Raw genomic sequence first — 22,599 nt, forward strand, 5'->3', positions numbered from 1 at the left:
ACTTGTTCCAAATGCTCTGATCCTTCCTAAAATGAGGCTTCCAGACCTGTATGCAGTACTCAAGGTGTTAGTATTAGTAACGGCCGCATGGTGCAAGAAAGCCTATGGCTTATGCTGCACCAGCCAAAAAAAAAAAAAGAAATCCGAACAAAACAATGATAAAAACATAAAAATAAATAAATAAATAATTAATAATAATTAATAAAAAAAAAAAAAGGAAATTAAACCTATCATCCTATGCGCTTCCCTTACCCGAAAGTACTATCCAGATGACCTTTGAATTTCCCCAATCTGTCGGCCTCTACTACCCATGAAGGCAACTTATGCCAGTAATTTATAACTCGCTGGCTAAAATAAAACTTCCTGCAGTCCAATCTAAACATTTCCCCCCGTAACTTGAATTTATGTCCCCTAGTTCTAGCATCATTTATAATCTTGAAAATTTCGTCCTCATTCATTTTATTCATGCCTCTCAGAGCCTTAAACACCTCAATCAAATCTCCTCTAAGGTGTCTAGTTTCCAAACTCTGCAACCCACATATTCGAAGTCTTTCTTCATAAGGACGCCCTTTTGCCGATCTCACTAGGCGAGTTACCCGTCTTTGCACCCTTTCAAGAAGCTCGATGTCTTTCTTTAGGTGCGGTCTCCATACTTGAACACAGTATTCCAAGTGTGGTCTAACATAACCCTTATATAATGGGATTATCACGTCCCTATCTCTACTTGCAAAAGTTCGATAGATCATCGATAGGACACCATGGGCCTTCCTTGCAACCTGTTTACAATGCTCAGAGAATTTAATTTCTGACCGTATCATAACACCCAAGTCCCTTTCCTCCAGTACTGGGTTTAGTTGAACTCCACCAAGTGAATAAGTTATTTTGGGATTACTGTTTCCCAGGTGTAATACCTTACACTTTTTTGGATTAAAGCATAGCTGCCATTTTTCTGACCATTCCTGAAGTCTATCTAGGTCTCTCTGAAGAAGCTCAGCTTGACAATGATTATTAACTACTCTACCAATTTTAACATCATCTGCAAATTTAGACATCACGCCCTCTATCCCTTCATCAATGTCGTTTATGAAAATTAAAAACAACAGTGGTCCTAATACTGATCCTTGGGGAACCCCACTTCTTACATCAACCCAATCTGAGGAATAGCCATTTATCACAACCCTCTGCCTCCTGCCCTGAAGCCATCCTTCTATCCATCTAAGGATTTTCCCAGTGATTCCAACCTGTTCCAGCTTATAAAGCAACCGCTCGTGTGGGACTGAGTCAAAAGCTTTGTTGAAATCTAAATAAACAATGTCGAAATTATTCCCTAAATCCAGCTCGTGAGTGACCCTTTCGAAATAGCGAACCAGATTTGTTAAACATGATTTCCCCTTTACAAAACCATGCTGAGTATCCTTGAGAATTTCAATTCGATCCAAATGATCCTGAATTCTACCCTTGATCATTGCCTCCATGATTTTCCCTACTACTGAAGTCAGATTGACAGGTCGATAATTTCCAACTTCACTTTTAGAGCCACCCTTATGTATGGGAGATACATTTGCACTTTTCCAATCCAAGGGAATCTCCACAGAGTCTAGTGATGCTCACATAATTAGCCTCAATGGTTCAATGCACTCGCTTGCCGCCTCCCTTAAGATTATAGGGTATATTCCATCAACTCCAGGAGCCTTACTGGTCTGTAGGCTCGAAAGTTTTTTCATTAAATAATCTTGCGAAATTTCAATATCATTAATTACATATTTTTTAACTTCGCTCCCACAATTTCCCATTGCCACAAAAGGCTTTTCATTTGTAAATATCGATGCAAAATAACTGTTGAGTTCATCTGCAACGGCAGCTGGTGTATTTAATACTATCCCCTTTCCCTTACGTAAAGGTCCGATCTGGTTTGTCCTTCTCTTCTTGGCATTTATATATGTGAAGAATTCCTTATCCCCCCCCCCCTTTGCTCTGTTTGCTAGTGATTTCTCATAAACTGCCTTTGCCTGTCAAACCTTTTCTGTGGCTCTATTACACATCACCTTGTAGCTGTTATAGGCTTCAGTACTTTTTATTGCTCTGTAACCTTTCCATGCCACCTTTTTCTGCTCAAGTAATGTGGCAACTTCACTATTCATCCAACTTGGAACCCTCCTCGTGGAGTATTTTTTTTAATGGTATATACACATTCAAGGCATCTGTGATTAATGTTTTAAAAGCGTACCACAGTTCAAATGTATTCATTTTCTGCACGATATCTACCCAGTTAATAGAGGCCACGTATTACCTTAAGGCATCGTAATTTCCTTTCCTGAAATTAAAACCCATTCCTTTGCCTTTTACTTCTGCTACCTCTCTCGTCATCATCCACCGTAGAACTCAGTGAGTTCCTCTACTCAGTGACAGTAGAAGAATCTGCTACTGGTTCCTCTACTGTCAGCCCTGTTATGTCATCTGATTCATGTGTGATGATGAGGTCTAGGCTAGTACTTTCCCTGACATGTTGATACAAATAACTGTCATCTAGTTGATTTAAAAATTTTGTTCCCCATGTCGAGTTTCCTTCCCATTTACTCCAATCAATTAGAGGCAAATTGAAATCACCCATAATAAGGCATTGACACTTACTTGCCCATTCCATTTGCATGTAGAGGCTTTTGTCATAATCTTCACAATCACCTGGTCTGTAGATTACTCTTACTCGCATTATACCTTTGTTTCCAACTATCTCACACCATACAGACTCTATACTAGCATTGTTGTTGTTGTTGTTATTTGGTTTTTAGGAGCATTAGCAACTAAGGCCATATTGCTCCTGGATATGTGGTGGTCATTCCCTGACCTTTCCGCATCCTCTGTATTTGGTGGTGACGGCTCGAACCCCGGTCTAATCAAGAAGCGTGTGCTACGCACTGCTGCTCCTTCCTGGCTGGCTACGGAGGCGCCTCTATACTAGCATGTGAAATGTCTGAATCCGGGAAAGCTATCGTCGCACTCAGGCTGCTTCTTATAAGAAGCATTACTCCACCACCCCTTCTATCTACCCTATCCTTCCTAAATACATTATACAAGCCGTACTTAAACTCATCATCCCCAATTTCCGAGTGGCACCACGTCTCTGTAAGCCCTATTATGTCCGCGTTACTTGTTTTAACCAGCAGTTCGAATTCGCTCATTTTATTGACGACACTTCTAACGTTACTGTATAAACAATTAAGATTTACTGTTCTTGTATATTTAACAACCCTAACACAACCCTTGATGTTTTTTAGGCTCTCTTCCCTGATATTAGCTACCCGCTCATGTGAAACATTTCTATCCCCAGAACATCTAGATAATACGTCCAGTTGGGGTAACAGATAAGAACTCTTAAGGTATGTGCAAGAGTTACTTTGACCAATATTATCAGATAAATGCATGTCAGTATTACCCACATCCCCCCCCCCCTAACTAGCAGTTTCCCTGAACCTTTAAGGTATCCTCAATAATACTGGCAAAAACGTTTGCACCACCTTTGTTTAAGTGTATCCCGTCTCTACAAAACAAATTCCTTCTACCTACAAGTGTGGGCCATGCTGATAGAAATTTCCCCCCTAAAGCCTTGCAGATTCCTTCAAGTTTTGAGTTAATCCACAAGCCTCTTAACATATAATCCCTCCTATCGTGTCTGGGCAGAATTGCAGACACATAGACATTATGGCCTAGCTCGCGACATTTCCTCAGCATGGTTCTGTATTTTTCCAACAAATCGTCAGATCATGTACGTTTAATATCATTAGTCCCCCACATGAATAATAATATTTTCTTTACCCCCTTTAAAATCTGACAATCTGTTGGTGACATCATCAATAGTTGCTCCCGGCAGACATACCCTAGTTCTGCTCCACCTATCCTTATTACAAAAAATATTTCCCGTTTCCCTGACAATGAAGTCTCCTAATAAAACAATGTCCTTTTTAACCAGAGTAGTTTGCACTTGGTTTTTCTGTTTTGAGGCTCGAATCGGGTGTGCATCACTTGGTAGATTGCTGGAGTTTTGAGTCCCTGACGAGCTCCCAGATGCACTATTCTCGAGGGCAAGCACCCGTTTTTTCAGTGACTCAAATTGTTCCATCAGTGCACCAAATTGTAATTTAAGATTGGTGCACTCCTTACATCGATCACAAAGAAAAGAATCCATCCCCAGGTGAGGTAGGATTAGTCACCAGGTCGACCTTGGAAAACATTCCACAGGTTCCACAACTGATTAAATCATGACTCACCCGCAAATCGCCATCGGCTATTTCCGTGTGAGTCACGATACCCTGTGACGTGTTTAAGGCAGATCTCGTAACTACCATTATAAAATTAAATAAATATCAATGAAAGTTAACTTTAAAAAATTATATCTATAATATTATTAAAATCAAACTGTTACAGAAAAACCTATAACAAAATAATCCAACAATATCTAAATAAATCAAATATTTAAAAGCACTATCCAAAAGTAAACCACTTAACTGAGGAGCCCTGACTAAGTGCATCCTCTCACCTCGAATGCCAACACTGAATTGAATGTTGCCTGACCATTGCTAGCAAAATACTATATATCATTGACAAGACACCATGAGATACTCTTGCAGCCTGTCTGCACTGCTCAGATAACTTCATATCTGACTGTACAATTACCTCCAGGTCCTTTTCATTCTCAACTACCGAGTAGTACCACACAGATGGTATGTTACTCTAAGGTTACTGTACTTTACATTTTGTCAATGTTAAACTTCAGTTGCCACCTCTCAGCCCATCTGCTCAACTTTTCTAGATCCTGTTTCAGTAGTATGCTTTAATTACTGTCATTAACAACCTTGCCAATCTTCGTATCGTCTGCAAACTTAGACATTAAGCCTGATATACCTTCATCAATAGGATCTGTCCAGTTATATTAACGGAGGTAGCAAAGGAAATAAACCAACCCTTCACCATAATTATGAGAGCATTCTGGACTCAGGGGAAGTCGGCACAGACTGGAGATGTTCAAATGTATTCAAAAAGGGGATCAAAGGGCGACACGGGTAATTAAGACCTCTTAGCTTAATGTCTGTTCCAGGGAAGATAATGGAATCATTGGTTAAAGAAGCATTGCAGGATCATTTAGACAAGATAGCAGTTATAGATCAGACACAGCATGTGTTTGTTAAGCAGAAGTCTTGTCTGACCAATTTGATTGGATACTATAATGTGGTCACAAAGGAACTGAATGCAAAAAGTAATTTTGATATCATGTACTTGGATAAAAAGCTTTTGATGTTGCACGTGGAAGACTTACTCTACAAATTGGAGCAGTATGGCATTAAGGGCAAGTTGTTGCTATGGATAAAGGGATGGTTGAGTGGGAGAAGACAGAGTAGTAATCAATGGACACTGCTCTTCATGAACTAATTTTATTAGTTGAGACTCCCAGTGGGGCCACTGTTGTTTTATATATTTATCATTGATCTAGATGAAGGTATCTCAGGCTTAATGTCGAAGTTTGCAGATGATTATTATTATTATTATTATTAGCTATATGGTGCAAGGAAGCCTGAGGCTTATGCTGCACCAGCCAAAAAAAAAATTCCTGAGCCACCCTGAGAGAGAGAGAGAGAGAGAGAGAGAGAGAGAATAGGGAATCACCAAGAAAGAGAAGAATGATGATATCCAGCTCAAGACCCTGGGTGTGCCATGCCCATACTCACCAGATGTGAGCCCCCGGGGTGATACAAAGGTTTGCAGGGTTGTTAATAACAGTAATGACAGTATGCTATTACATCAGGATCGAAAAACGTTGGGCAGATTAGATGAGAGGTGGCAGTTTAACATTAACATGACAAATGCAAAGTACTGCATATGAGTGGTAGTAACCCCAGAGTGTGTACCAACTGTGCAGTACCTCAGGGTAGTGGAGAATGAAAAAGACCTGGGGGTGATTGTGCAGGCAGATATGAAGTTTTCTGAGAAGTGCAGACAGGCTAGCAGAGCAGCTCATGGGGTCTTCTCAATGATGTACAGGAATTTTGTTAGCATGGATAAAGAGGTGATATTCCTTTGTATAAGGCAATGGTCAGGGCACACCTTGAGTATTGCATACAGTTCTGGAGACATCATTTTAGGAAAGATGTAGAGCTGCTGGAACGATTACAGAGAAGGGTAATGATATTGCTGAGGGTAACATGGGTTGCTCTTACCAAGAAAGGCTTAATTGCTGCAAATTGCAGTGTCTGGAGACTAGGCACCTAGGAGGTGATTTGATTGAGGGCCTTGAATGGTTTGTGCATGCTCAATGCTGATGAGATTCTTCCTCTTGCCCAAATTATGCACCTGAGGTGACATAAATTGAAATTGAGGAAAGGTTGTAGAACATTGTGCCAAAATTTGCCTTTAGCTAGTGGGTGGTTGAACAAACCACCCACTGCTGGAACAAACTTCCATCTGTTGTTGTTGATAGCTTAAATAAATTCATGAAAAAACTTGGCAAATTTTTGGAGTGAATGGATGGATGAAATGGTAATATTTATTATTATTATTTTTTAATCTGATGCTGTATTAGTTTGCATCATATGCCTCTATTAATTGTAATGCTAATAACTACCTTCTGTGGGACCAGCAATTTCTGCCTTGGAGATTGCTGTTTTGTTATATGATGCACAGTCTGAGGTCTGGCTTTGAGTTTGGGCAGCTGAGAGCATGATGCCCCCATTTTTAATTCCTTTGAGGGGCATCTACCCTACTCTTCAAACTCATAAATGCCCATCAGAATGCTGAGTGGCCACCTAATTTCTTCGCTCTCCTTGCACCTGTAAACATTTCACAATGTGCAAAATTTGTTAGGCTGTGATATGTTGGAGAATCTCCCCATTTGGTTCTCCCCAAGCCACAGCACTCTCATTACTTTGTGCCGGTTTGCTCTGCTCTGCTCTTCTAGTCTGAGACATGATTTCCATTTAAATATACAGGAACTACCCGACTTACGAATTGCGTTTCGCAGGACACTATGTTAGTCAGAATTTCTCCCATGCTTGTGCAGCACTCGCAACTGTGCCTGCTGAATTTATTGAATCAAAAAATAAATGTTCAACGAACATGTAAATAGAATTATTTATTGTATTTATTCAATTTTTTATCTCATGTGCAGGGAAAATTACAAAAACATGAAATTGAAAAAAATTTCAAAATTATAAAATTACAAAAAAAAAAGAGGAGAGACAGCCATAACGTCAGTAAATTTTACCTCTTGAGCATCATTGCCAGAATTGACGTCTTCAGCTGATAAGTACGCCGCTGCAGAGGTTGAGGGCTATGGAGATTTAGAAGGGGTCGACTACTCAACTTTACGAAAGAACATGTTAATGGATATCTGGGTGGTGGCTTTTTTTCATCGTAGATTTCTTTGTAGCAAGCAAGCATATCATTCACTCCTTTGTTAACTTTTTAGAATCGTTCGCTGTCAGGATTCATCTTCTCAAACCTTGCCATTGCTGATGCAATTTCACGAAATGCCATTGCCATCTCTCTGGTGATGAAGCGTCTCAGCTCCTCATTTGGTTCATCTTGAGCTTCATCAGCATTTTCTTCTTTCACTATCACTGCCTGCAAGTCAATAAGTTCTTCGTTAGATAATTCCTTCTCTTCTTCCTCTATTAACTTCTCCACATCTTTGGCACCAACCTCCAACTGAAGTAGCTCTGCAACCTTTACAATCTTATCTGTAACCTCTTCATATGATTCGTATTTTTCAAATCCTTCGAAACCTTTTAAGTGCCCTGGGCATATTTTCTTTCATGTGCCATTTAAACAACTTTTAGTAATTTCCACCCAGGCCTTATTAATGTTTAAGATGTCATGAGAAATATTGTAAGATTTCCAAAAGTCTCTTAATGTAAAATATTTTCATCATCTATTGCAGACAATGCCTGAGCAAATGTTGTACGTAAATAGTATGCTTTTAAATTCGAAATGACACCCTGATCCATAGGTTGGATGAGTGAAGTCGTGTTTTGCTGTAGAAATATGACTCGTGTTCAAAATGAAATCATCTAGATGCATAGGATGGACCAGGAGCATTATCTTATAGAAGCAAAATGTTGAAAGGAACGTCCTTGTCTTTACAATATTTTTAAACCTTGGGAATGAAGCAGCATTTAACCTATCCTCAGAGAGATATTGTTATCCATGCTCTCTGGTGTGATCGTAAGTGCACGGGTAGGGTGGCTTTATTGATGCCCTTAAATGCACGAAGATTTCCTTAATGGTACACAAGCAGTGGTTTTAATCTGTAATCTCCTGCTGCATATTAGCCCCAAGCAAGAACGTGGCCCTATCTTTTGATGCCTTGAAACCTGGCATTGTATTTTCATCTTTGGCAATGTATGTTTGATCCAGAAATTTTTTCCCAATACAGAGCAATCTCGTCGACATTAAAAATTTGCTGCGTTGAATAGCTGCCTTCATCAATAATTTTTTCCAACACATCACAATTTCTCTGCATCTGCAGAATCGGCACTGGTGACTTCACCACATAATTTAAAGTTGTGGAAACCAGTGCGATGCTTGAAACTATTAAACCACCCGTTGCTTGCCACGAACTTGGGTTGGGGTTCACCATAGTTATCCTTAATATCTTTATAAATACTTGTTGCTTGAATGTTTATTAGACTCAGGGGCACTCACTTCTGAATCTGATTTTCCATCCATATTATTAACAGCTGTTCCATCTTCGATATAGCATCTGAATGCTGTTTTATGATCGCATTTGATCTTAAGTGCGTTGATCCTTTGACATTTTTATACGCACACTGTCCTTTAAAATTGTATTCACTGTTGAAGCAGCGAGACCTAATTCCCTTGTAATAGATGACAAACTTGTCCTACTTCTTAATCGTTTTCATCTTCATTTCTAAATCAATTTTTGTTTCGTTTCCTGGTACTGCCAGCACTTGCACTTTCTGTTGGTCCCTTTCCCTTCATCATTGTAATACGTAAATAGGAACGAAGAGAAGTTTCTGAAAATTTGTTTTTTATATGATTGAAGATTTCAGTGAAGGGGAACAGATATCACCATAACAGCTTAAAAATCCACACAATTGCAGTTATCGGTATTATCACAAATGCAATAAGATCGTGTTAATGCTATAACAGAAAAGCCCAATAAACCGGAAAGTGCAAATTGTTTTTTGGTCGTGACCTCCAGAAACGTGCTTTAGAAAAATATCACAAAGGTTATCACAAAATGGATTCTTATAATGGGAACATATGATAACGATAAAAGGGTAGTGCAATTTCCATTATAAATATGACCTTTTAGAGAGATAAATAGCTTAGTAATGTAGCAAAATTTTCAACTTCCAAGGACTTGGAACGAATTACAAAAAAAAAAAAAAAAAACACCAGTGTGTTATTGGGTTCACATTATAATATTTTCACAATACCTCCATTTTTTCCTACGGGATTCAAAATACATTTCCACGATTTTTTTAACTTTGCACTGGCCGGCAAAAACTTAAAGTCAAATTTCTGTAAGTCGAGTTTTACTTAAGTTGGGGAGTTCCTGTAATTTATTTGATTGACAATGAGAATTAATAAATATAATTGATTAATTGACTATACTTCTCTAAGCCTATAGATTTCTAAATGCAGTGATACGAATTACGATAACAAGTTTTACATTACACCTTATGCTATACTGTTACGATTGCATTGTTAAATTAGTTATATCCTTACTAAAATGTAAAATTCTATAGCTAAACACAAAAAGATATATGCCCAACAAGAGTAAAACCTTCAAGCTATTTATTTATCACAATTAAAACCCTACCATTCACCTGCTAATACTAATCATTGGCTAAACCATTGTTTGCAGTTAGTTGAGTAGTTGGAGGTCTCATCATATGTTATGCTAAGCATAACATAATTAAATAATATAAGTTTGTGATCTATGGTTAAACCTTAATAGACTCACAATTTTACTTCCATTTATGTGGCTCTTGAATGTCTTTTTATACTTAATATTTTCGATTAATTTTACCATTTTTTACTGAATTTTTAACAACAAAAAAGACGAAACAAAAAAAAAAGGGGAAGCAATCATCAAATTCATTCGATTCTGAACAGTAATGGAGTTATGGCTATTTGAATTTTAAAAATATGGCTTTGTTCTTTTGTATGGAAAAATATATCATAAAATAGTATAAAGATGCATGAAGCACACATAAATAATAATTTTTTTATACAGGGTTAATATAAAATGCTTTAATACTTTTAAAAATTAATAATGCAATTTGTAGTTTGACTATTAATTTTTAAAAGTGAGAATGAACTTTATAACTGTTTTAAATGTTTACTTATTCTTTTTTATTTTGTATTGTAAAATATGATTTTTTACCATTCAAAGAAATTTTTTACCATTTAAAGCCTTTCTTTCTTTCTTCTCTCTCTCTCTCTCTCTCTCTCTCTCTCTCTCTTAAATTTAAACAACCATAGCTCCGTAACTGTTCTGAATTGGATGCATTTTCGTGTGACTCTTTTTATTTTGGATCTTGTAATACAATTCTGAATGTTTTCCACAGAATTTTGAAACACAATGTTTTATTATTATAAAATTGTAATAATAAATTTTCAATAATTTTATAAAGACAAATAAGCCTTCTAGCTATAAAATTCTACTATAAAAATAAGTTTTACTATAAAATTTTATTTTAGGATGGTTTTACACCTTTGGCAGTGGCATTACAACAAGGTCACGACAAAGTTGTTGCTGTCCTTCTGGAGAATGATGCTAAAGGAAGAGTGCGACTGCCTGCTCTGCATATTGCAGCTAAAAAAGATGACTGTAAAGCTGCAGCCTTATTAATGCTGAATGATCATGATCCTGATGTTACTTCAAAGGTAAATTAAGACCTTTTGCTTCATGCTGGTTCTATTATTATGGAATGTTATTCTACACGTTGGATTTTTTTATATCCCTTTTGGTAGTAAGTTTAGTAAAAATAATATTGAGCGGTTGTTCTCAATCTGTTAGTTGGGTGTTACTGTTTCATATTGTATATAGTTTGTGAAAAATTAAACATCGTTCTTGGTTTGTGTCTACTGATAAAATTTTATATGAAAAGTGTTTTCCTATTAAATTTTACATTAGGTTAAAATCTTCATTCTTCTGTTTTCCCATACTCATTTTATTTTATTACAAGCTGTTTATTCAAATAAAATGAAAGAAATCAAAGTTTAAAATTACCAGAAAAATTTAAAATGCTAGTTGCTTTATCACAAAACAGTGCTATGGGTTAGCCAGAGTGCCAGTTTGATGACACCAGTCCTCGGAATTATTATTTCTGGTTAGTCAGTTCATTTATTTTTAAGAATCTAAAGTTTCATGAGTTCAGAAAAAGTGTGTGTTATGGAGGTTTAATGGTGCATAAGCTTCTGGGACTATAGTGAGCCTACAGAAAAAGTTTCACAACAAGTTGTGTAATTTAACGTTTTCAAAACACAAGTTATCCCCAATTCATCCGTATGCTGCCTCTGCATGTGACCTATGTTATTGTTTACTTGGAACTGTTTATAATTCCTGAAGCCTTATATAACAAAAATATAATTATTATTATTATTTCTTTCAATATATGTTATTAGAAGGGTATGCTACTTATCATGCAGGTGTAGAACAGACTATGTAAATTATCATGTACAAATTTGAGAATTAATGAGTTATACAGAAAGTATTAATGTGGCACAATGAGAATTAATGAATTACATAGAAGGTATACTATCTTAAAAACTAAATTTCCTCTATATGATACCTAAACAACTAATTCTCATTCAGAATATATGTATCTGAAATTATTTGCAGTGTTTTCCAATGAAATAGTCCATTTTTGTGGAAGCGGTGGTGAATGAGACCAAGATTACATTCCATATTTTATAACAATGACAAAGTTGCATTCAACAGTGCAAGCTCCTTTTAATCACATCTTACAAATTTTACTACTACACCTATTTACAGACAGAATACATCACAAAATACAACCAAAGCATTGATGTGTCATTACTTTAGTTGCTTTGGAAAAAAAAAAGCACGAAATAATCAAAATAAATAAAGTATAAATTTTGTTTATACTGTGGAACCATCACACAGTTAAAGGAATTCATAAGGCAGAGAATACAAGGAACAGCACCATATTTAGCAGTCATGGTTTTTTTTTTTTTTTTTTTTTTTTTTTTTAGCAGTCATGCATGACTGTGCTACGTCATGTGCTAAGTAAATGACTGTGCTACGTCATGTGCTAAGTAAATGACTGTGCTAAGTATAATGAACAACTATATAGATAAATAGAATGTGTGGGTAAATAAGAATATCTTATAATGGGAGATTTTAACTTTCCAAATATTGATGATGTTGATATTGTTTGGTTTTTTAGGAGCAGTAGCAACTAAGGCCATATTGTTCCGGGGATATGCGGTGGTCATTCCCTAACCTTTCCGCATCCTCCGTATTTGGTGGTCACAGGCTTGAACCCCGGTCTAATCAAAAAGCGTGTGCTACGCACTGCTGCTCCTGCCCACCTGGCTATGGAGGCACCTCCAAATATTGACTGGAACTTGTGTGTTGCTTGCTCATACAGTTGCATAGCTTTTCTGGTTGTATTGGATAATGTTACAGAGCATGTTAGATGCAACAAGAAAAAAACAACAATTTTGATCTGATTATCAGCATTAATCTTCATGTATTTAGAATTTAGCGTTTATGTGATTCTTCATTCATTAAGGATCTTCAGATAAAGGACTGTTGGTGGCAGCAGTCATAATCTGTTGATATAATTTTACTTAGAGATATAACTACTATCAAGAGTTAAGGGAAGGGATTTTGCTTTTCTAAAGGTGACCATTATAGTCTTAGACAGATTTTAAATTCTTTTCAGGGGAACTGATGTTAGTAAATGAAAATATTTTCAACAAGGAAGCAGACTTATACAGCATCAGCCATAAAATAAAATAAAAACACTACTTATTTCATTTAACCATCCTTTCTAACAATTTGTCTAATCCTTTAAATTTATTTAAACTACCCACTTCCACAAAATTAAGTGGAAATTTATTCCAACAATCACATGCTTTCTGGCTGAAGGGAAATTTCTGCTTGTTTGTTCTGCAACCTCCCTTTTCCACTTTAAATCATGTCCACTTGTGGATGGCATCCAAGAAAGAGCAAGGATGATATCAGCATCTAGGCTGCTCAACCCATTTACATATTTTCCCAGATTTGATTGGGAAAATATGCTGAAGCCATTTTGTACAGGGTACAAAATGGCTTCAACATAAAGAATATGGAAAGTAAAGATATGTCATTCTATATTTCTGGGGATCAAATTAAATAATAGTAATTAAATAAATAAAATCATGAATTTATTTTTTAATAATTAAATAAAGTATGTTGTAGTATTAATTAATAATTTTAATTGATTCCACCATTAATTAGAACATAATGAATAAATAAAAATGAATATATTATAAAAATAAAATGAAGTAATCTTTAAATAGTATGGAGATAAGAACAGGATGTGTTGGAACATACTTCTGTCTGGTGTTGTGGATATGGATAGTTTCAATAAGTTTAAGAAAGAATTATAAAATTGGTAGAGGGGATGGAAAGATCTGGTAGGGTGGATTTTTTTTTTTTTGAATCATTTGCCACTACTGATGCAATCTTCATGCTAATAAACACAGCAAACTTTGCTTTTAAAAATTTAACTGGGGTTACAGTACATTTAAACAGATGACATACTTTTTTTTTATGTCCTTTTGTTTTAAAAGGGTAATCTGCCATTTTAAAATATGAAACAAGGGCTAAATAACAGATTAACCTCTTTATGATGTAATGCATCTCTAAAAGGTTAATCTGTCAATTGCAATGCTTCCAAACAAATATGTTTGGAAGCATTGCAATAGCAGTTTAGAAGGCAAAGTTTGTTCTGCAGTTCAAGCGGACATTTGTTATATGCTACTTGCCTTACTCATGTTTACATTAATGTAGCTATAGTGATATTGTTGTTGTCCATTTTGAGAAAGCTTGTTACATTATGTGCAAAACAGCTGGGAAAGTGTAGTTTCAAATATGTTTAGATTTGCAGTCTTTTCAGTCCTCTTTCTGGAAACATTCTAAAAACTGGGAAAATTCTGAGGAGAAATAATATTTCTGGGGACAAGTAATCAATTGTCCCCAGAAATCTGGAGTATCAGGTAATCCTAATTTAAAGCCTTAAACAGTTCAATCAGGTCTCTTTGCTGACATCCAGTTTCTAGACATTGCAAATCACAGAACTTCAGAACACCTTGGGAGGATATTGTTATGTGTTCCCAACCAATTTTGCCATTTTTGCTTTTCTAAAGGTGACCATTATAGTCTTAGACATATTTTAAATTCTTTTCAGGGGAACTGATGTTAGTAAATGAAAATATTTTTATTTATTTTCATATTTTCATATCCCTCCATCCCTCCCCCCCCAAATCCACAACCCACATGTAGAGTGTGGAATCCTGGCGACTGATTCATACAATGGGACAATCACCTCCTTGTCCCTGCTGGCAAAATTCCTGTGTATCATTAACAGAACCCCATGAGCTACTGGCTGCCTGTCTGCACTGCTCATATCAGACTATACAATTATCCCTCCCCCTGATATTTTTAATTCATCACTATTTGACCTAAATAAAATATTCTGGGATTGGTTATATCTAAATGCAGTAGTCTGCATTTATTAGTGTTAAATCTCAGTTACCATTTTTCAGCCCACGTGCTCAACTTATTTAGGTCTTATTGCAGTAGTAACTCTGATTAATATCATTAACCACTGTGCCTACTTTTATATCATCAATAAACTCAGACATAGAACTTGTTATGCCTGCATGAAAATTTGCTAATAAATATTAAAAGCAGTATGGAGAGCACAACCTAAGCCTAAGGATTCTACTCATAACATTAGACCAAGAAGGGCAATGTTAATTAATAACCACTTTGTCCTGCCATTCATCCATTCCTTTGTTTGCCTATAGCAGTAACTTTTATCCAGTGCTATACTGCTCCAATTTGTATAGCAGTGATTCATGTGGAAAGTATTTGAAGCTTTATTGAAATTTAGGCAGAGATGCATTAGGAAACTAAATTTGTTTTCTAAGTTAAAATATAATGAATTTCTTGGGAGAAAAAATGTATTCATGCCCCCCCCTCTCACTTGGTTGTTCTACTGAATCTAGATATAAATAGAATGTACTCAGATAAAGGTAATTTGTATAAGTATAAATATTAATTATCCTACATTTATTGGGGGATGACGCTGGAAAGAAATCTGAGGAGTTGTATATTACTCAAACTGGTAGTCAGTAGGACAGCGATTCCAGTGAGTGACTCCAGTACAACTGCCGAACGTTTAAATATAAATAGATAAAAGGGTCAGTGATTAAGTGTAAAGTACCCTAAGTATGTTTCTGGTGAAAATTGTTTCAAAAAAATAGGTATCTGCACATTGCCCATGAAAAGCAGGTTGCCTGTTCTAAACAAAGTGTTTGGGGAAAGAATCGTAGAATAAACTAAGGTGTTTATATTAACTAATAGATATTTTTAAAGTTCAGAGCTAAATTGGTGTCAGCTGCCTCATGAGACTAGTGACAAAAAAAAAAAAAAAAAAATGCATGGGATGGTTATATATTATTAAGGGTCACAGAAACTTACAGTATGTATAAATTAATCTACAATCAAATCATTAAGGGGTCAAGATAAGGCAGATTATGAAAAGTTTTTGGTTAAGAATGCAAAGTAGCAAAGAATTATTTGCTTATGTTAACAATAGAAGGAAATGAACAAACCATATTTTTTATTTTTTCCACTTGATAAGAATGGTGTAACTATTGATGATCCTGTTCCGTTTGCTGAAAAACAGTAAATATTTTGTGTGAAGTTTTTAGGGATGGGAATACTTAGAAGTATACCAAGTTATAACTAGGAGCTAAATGATTTTATGATAACTGAGAATAAAGTGAAAGAGAAATTTTGAAGTTAAAAGTAAATAATACACATGAGAACCCTGATACCATACCCTGAGGGATGCCACTCTCTATTTTCAGCTGTTAAGCAGTCCCTTTATCCATAGCAATAGCTTAATTCTACATTGCCTCCATTGTCCCCATAATCTCAGTTGAAAATATTGCAACTAATTCCAAACAAACAAACAAACAAAAAAAAAGCTAGAATTTAAAAGTGAAAGAAAGATTCCAGTTGGAAATAGAAAAGATTTGGCTAGATAGATGGAATAATTCTGATAAGGAGATGGTCACTTTTGGCTTTCTGTCTGTCATATCCAACAACATGGAGACCATATATGTATTTTAGTAGAAACTACTTGTATGCTAGATAGTAGTGACCCACCACCCTGATGGTTAAGGGTGGTAACTCTGCCACTGTGTATGGTAATGTTTTTAATGGAGCATTGTGTCAACAATGCTCCATTAAAAATCAAAAAAATCAATGCTCCATTAAAAAAGGAGAAAACTTGGAGTAGAGGCCTCGGGTGTGTGTGTGTGTTCTTGTGGAGAGAAAGTACAGAGCATATTATGAGAGAATGTGTGAGATATGCTGAGATTAGAGTTTAATTATTTCATTTGATTAAAATTGATATATGGCAGCCAGGCGAGGTTTTTAAGTCAAGGGAGAACTATATGGTGCCGACCGGGCTAGCCAGGTGGATAAAGTGCCTGCCTGGCAACCCAAAGGTCGTGGGTTCGAATCCCGCTTTGGGCTTGGATCAGAGTGAAATGCAAAAACTTTGGGAGGTGCATTATGGCCACAGAAGCCGATGCACCAACAACTAACAAAAAAAAAAAAAAAAAAACCCCAACTATATGGCATTTAAGGATTATGCGAAAAGGGTCTTTGAGGTAAGACGATGGAGTTTATAGTTGGAGATTGGTTTTAGTATAGTTATAATGATGTAAATATTCTATACTGGTTGTAAATAGGAAACTGTAAATATTGTACATTAGTGTACAATATTGTACTTTTTATATTTTTGTGAGAATTTTATTTCTATGAGATATTTAATGGTTTTATTCTTTACAAGTTTTATTTTATGATTTAGGTGTATTAAGAGTTTTGGAATTGAAGTTCATGATTAGGATGCAGTGGTTGTTGAGTGGTGGCACACTCTTATTATCCAACAACATGGAGACCATATATGTATTTTAGTAGAAACTACTTGTATGCTAGATAGTAGTGACCCACCACCCTGATGGTTAAGGGTGGTAACTCTGCCACTGTGTATAAATTGTGTATAATTTTACAATGGTTGGGGTTAAGTAGGTCACACAAGTAGATGTATGATTTTTAATTTAAGTATTAATTTATGTATGAATATGTTGAGCCTAACATGGATGTTCTGATGTTGCAGCTAATGTAGGAATGGAGGTAGATCTGAAATGGAAAAAAAAAAATAAAAGAGAAATGCCTCTAGTTTTTACAACAATTGCTTATGAAGAATAATAAAGCTTTAATGAAATTTGAAGTTTATGATGTCAAATTTATTTTTGCTTGCATTAGGGTAACTAATCAGATTGGTAAAAACAAGATTTTCTCTTAACATACCTGCATTGTGATTTCATATTATTGTGCTTCTTTCAAGATGATCCTTAATCTCTAGGGGAATGCAGTATTTAAAACACTGTTTGGGTCGTATTTACTCCATGAACTCTGCATTTTAAAGCAAAATGTTAAATACTGCATAGTAAAGTATTATATATAATTTTGACTTTCCCTGTATTCTGTTTCTTTATTGATAGTGTTTTCTTGAACCAGAGCATTAACTTTGAGTAGTTTTGTCTTCTATTTTTGATCAAGGTTGTTGGAAGACCTGATCACTTTGTCAACTGCACTTATTCTGCCTCTTTGAACCTGTATACCCACCTTTTTTTTTTTTTTTTTTTCATACAGTTCCCCCCCCCCCAATACTCTGAATTTCAAAGGGTTTCACTCTCTTAGACCACACAAATCAAATTTCTGCACTGTGTCCAACAATTGTGATGTCTGTAATGAAACCATGTTAAAGTCCTAGCAGTACCAGCCCCACTAAATATGTTCCGACCCAACATCATGTTTAATACTTTCGCTGCTGAGGGTGTTATGTGGCATACCTATGATGCCGATACATATTCAAATGTGTATTAGCAGTGCACGACCAAATTATCTTCCATATCATGAACTTGAGGTAGTGCCAGCCGATTATCAGCAAGATCTCTGAAAAATGAAAAGTATTTTTGTGTAAGTCTGAGTAAATATACCAATGGCTGTAGTGAGGCACAAGTGGAGGTTGCTACTAATTGTAATTAGTAGCAAGAGACTTGAGACTGTCATCACTGCCAAATGGCTGAGTAGTAGCAGCAAAATTGAGAGTGCTATTTTGGTAGGCTTGTTAGTGACCTCACTTTGTTTTGAGAACATGTTTTTCTGCATTGAGCATTTGCTAGGCCAAAGGTGCAATCAAATTTGACCAAAGCCACAAGGGTCCAAGCTGCATCTTTGTTATCTTGATACTTTCTATTTTTACATGCAGTTTACTATGGAGTTAGAAGCAGATAATAGCTTTTCCATTTTTATGTGTAATGATGGAGAAAGTTACTCCATGTCTGGAGTTCCATCTGTAGAAAAAATTAATATATGTCTATGTTGTGGGCCACTTTGCCAACCATGGGTGAATTGACCGACACTTTCTGTGCCATTGGACATTTGTACAATAACCTAGGAATTGTTAAATCAGGTATGGTTTCATATAATCTCCTGTACACAGACATGGAAAATTAAGTTAAAGATGCACCTGAAATATGTGTACCCTTATGTTCATGACTGACTTGAGTTAGAAGCTCATGATTTGTGCATTATAGAAAGCATCTATCCCTTGCAACATTGAGTTTTTATCTACTGCTGTTATTCCCCACTAATTAGATGTTTCTGAATGTCTTTCAAGGGTACCGCATGATTATCATGTTAGATGCGTACATCTCTCTTGTATGAGGATCTCTATTCCTGTTTTTTTTTTTTTTTTCAATCTGCTGAAAATAAAAATTGTTTACAGCATAAAATTCAGTGATGGTGGATGTTAATCTAATGAATTCGATAGAAGATCCTTTGACTAAGCATGAAGGGAAATTAATACTGCTAATTTTTGCTCAGATTTTTGAGTGCACCTTGTGAATACCTGGGCAGGATAATCAATTTAACTCCTGTAACATTGAAGTTGATAATTGCTTCCCTTCCATAACTACTGATTACACTTCTGGTTAAAGTCATTCCATATTTTTACTTTGGGTTCTAGTATTAATTGAAATGGGAGTCCCCATACATATATTCTATTATGTAGGCCATGATTTTACAATGTGAAGACTGCTGGTATGCTTGTTATTTGGTATCTAATGCATTTCATTTTCTATTTGCAGACTTTTAAGTGATTTTTTTCCCCCTCTTCTTTCTCACAATTGCTACCTTTTGCCAAATCTGTTTTTTTCCTGGTTGGTGTCTAACCAAATAATAAATAAATAAATAAAGAAAATTACTATGTGTTTCCCTTTTCTTGTCGGTACTAGTCCGCAAGTCCTTTGAATTTTCACAAATTGTCAGTCTCAATTATTCATGCATGCAACTTGTTCGACTATTTAAAAGCTCAGTGGCTAAAGGAAAATTTTCTCTAGTCCAATCCTCTAGATTAGTATTCACTATTTCTAGCATCATTTAATAACATGAAAATTTCCCCTTTGTTCAATTGCTCTTCCGTCTCAGAGACTTAAAAAGCTAAATTAGAACTCTGAGGTGCCTAGTTACTGAGCTATGCAGCCCACATATTTGAAGTATCTCCACGGAGGGGTGCCATTTTCAAGAATCTGTTTCTTTCTAATCTGATTCTTGATAATGTCACGATGACATTATCAAGAATCTGTTTCTTTAGATGTGTGACCTCAGTAGTATTCCAAGTGCAGTATCACAATTGTCTTTTCCATTGAAATTATCACCTCCTTATGTCTACAAGAAAGCTGTTTGATAAATCGTTGACACTCTGGACCCTCTCTCTATACTGCAGAGAATATTTTTTTTTTTTTTTAAATGACATCTCCAAGCATGAAAGGTATTATAATCTTCAGAAAATACATGTTAAGGGAGGGTGTTCCAGAAAATGAAAGTTGAAGGAATAAATGAAAAAGAAGAAAACTTGTTTCTGTGAGTTTGAAGTTGGACAGTAAAACAATGCTGACTTGTTGCAGCACATGGTCAGACTGGTTTGAAAAAGAGAGAGGGGGGGGATTATAGAAGCCAATTCAGGAAAACAGTGCCTGTGGAAGTATCTATAAAAAAGCATGAAGCAGAAACAGAACATCTGTGTGTGTGTGTGTGAGAGAGAGAGAGAGAGAGAGACTTTGTAAAAGATGGATCATTAATTAACCTAACTGCCCACGTTTGAATGGAGTCTAGAAGCCCGAGAGAGGTTATGAGGGCACTGCCCCAGATGTGGGAACAATATTCCATGGTAGGGCAGATTTGTACAAAGTGAGTAGCTGTTTAGAAGAAAAGTAATAAGAAATACCGAGAGCAAAAGAGAAAACCCAGTTTTATAGATGCAGAGGAAGCAGTATTTGTAATGTGCTTATGTCAAGAGAGATTATAAGTCAGGGTAATCCCTATAGAGATGTGTGATCTTGTTTAGAAATCTGAGTGTTGTCAAAGTTAAGCATAGGGGCAGAAGAAGCCTTTTTGCATGGTATATATGACAGGACTGAGTTTTAGAGAGATTGAAATCAACCAAGTTATCTTTGCCCCCCTTTTAGAGAATTATCTGGAGATCAGCATTGGAGGAATTGGCAGTGGATATTTGATAAGTTAAAGCTCTTTGTGTAGAGCAAAGTTTCTCAAACTGTAAGGTGGAATGCAGTGTGCTATCACCAGCAAAACTACAGGTAGGATTTCCAGTTAATGAAAGAAGTTCATTAGTGTATAAGAGGAAAAGAGCGGGAGAAAGAACTGACCTTGGGGACACCAACATTAGTGGAGAAGTTAGAAGACCATCACCCACAATGGATGCTCAGAAAGAAAACTGGATACCTAGTTGCAAGAAAAAAACAAAACAAAACCCAGTCACATAAGATGGGAATTTGTTTGAATGAACTGTATGCCAAATATAATCTAAAGCCTTAGAAATGTGAAGAAGAGCAACTGCTTGAGTTCCATTAGATTTGTCCAAAGATGAGTAAAATACTTGTAAGTTACCAATGGATTGGCATTGATGGAATCCATATTGGTATTCATTAATTAGATGGAAGATTCCACAATTTAAGAGGTGATGGTTGATGCATTTCTCCATTACTTTGGAAAAAGTAGAGGTAAGTGCAGTGGAGAAGTAATTGGAATGGAGGCATTTTTCATCCTTGTTGGGAACCAGTGGCTGTTTTTAGCTGATTATTAGCTTTAGGACATGAAGCTTTCTTGGCATCAAGATTGTTCCAAATTTTTCTAACATCCTTTTGTTGCAAGACCAATAGAGGCATTGAATGGAGTGTATTGGGTATGATAGGAAGTGGTGTACTAAGATCATTGATATAAGAGTTAGAAGAAAAATGGGATGCTAGTAAGTCAGCTTTGTTTTTAAAATCATTTTTAGCTGAGGATCATTAGAACCTCAGATTTTAAACAGATTGGGAGTACTGATGGGCAAAAGTAGCTTTGGCAAGAACCAGAATTCTCAACTACCATTTGGACATAAAGCAAGTTTTCTGCTCTTAACTTATTGAAATTCAAATTTAGATTGGTTAATAACTGTCTTCTGACCGTGGTGAGCTGTAGTGTAGGCAGAAAATGAAGATTGTGAAAATGTGACTTCATTGGTTGGAAATATTATGGAGGCAGTGGTAAAGAGTGCAATACAGAAATATTGAGATAGAAATGGAAGAAATGGAATTCTGAAAGCTGCACAAAATTATTTTGTTAAGGGGGAAAGTAATGTTCAACTAACCTGGTTAACTATTTTGAACATGACTATTCATGAGCTGATATCGGAAATAATTTAAACACTGCTTATTTGGATTTTAGGGAATCATTTGATACAGTCTTTTATGAGAGATGAGGTTACTCTATAAGCTGGAACATGTTGAAATCATGGGTAAGATTCTAAGGTTGATTGCTGGGTGGCTGCAGGGCAGCAAGTTGTTTAATTAATCAACAGAAAGTTGATTAATGGTTACCCTTCAGATTGGTTTAACAGTTGAAGTGAAGTAACCAGGTTTGGGGACCACTATTATGTCTGATTTTCATAAAGGATTTTAACGATGGGATATAGGGGATGTGATGTCAAAATTCGAAGATTATATCAAGATTGAGAGAGTGGTTAATGATCACTGTTAAGCAGCACTTGTTGAGAATGACTTGAACAGGCATCAAGAATGGTCAGAAAAGTGACAGCTATGTTTTAATGCAGCAAAATGCAAAGTGATTACCCTTTGGGAATAGCAACCCCAAAATAACTTAAATGCTTGGAGGGGGATGAATTAAAAGCAGTACAGGAA

The 22,599-nt window shown here is 35.9% G+C and overlaps 1 protein-coding gene across 1 annotated transcript in view; it reads left to right on the forward strand.

The window, feature by feature from the left end:
• The window catches only part of LOC150081718 (uncharacterized), a 1,674,628-nt gene that overhangs the window by 543,781 nt on the left and 1,108,248 nt on the right, over positions 1–22,599 (forward strand). Inside the window, exon 6 of the mRNA XM_090378825.1 lies at positions 10,720–10,905. Coding sequence (XP_090234951.1) covers positions 10,720–10,905 — 186 coding nt within the window. The remainder of the gene's footprint in view (positions 1–10,719; positions 10,906–22,599) is intronic.

The sequence above is a fragment of the Mastigoproctus giganteus genome, chromosome 8 (assembly GCF_048544385.1).
Source record: "Mastigoproctus giganteus isolate SK-2022 chromosome 8, ASM4854438v1, whole genome shotgun sequence".
In the NCBI taxonomy this organism is placed as follows: Eukaryota; Metazoa; Arthropoda; class Arachnida; order Uropygi; family Thelyphonidae; genus Mastigoproctus; species Mastigoproctus giganteus.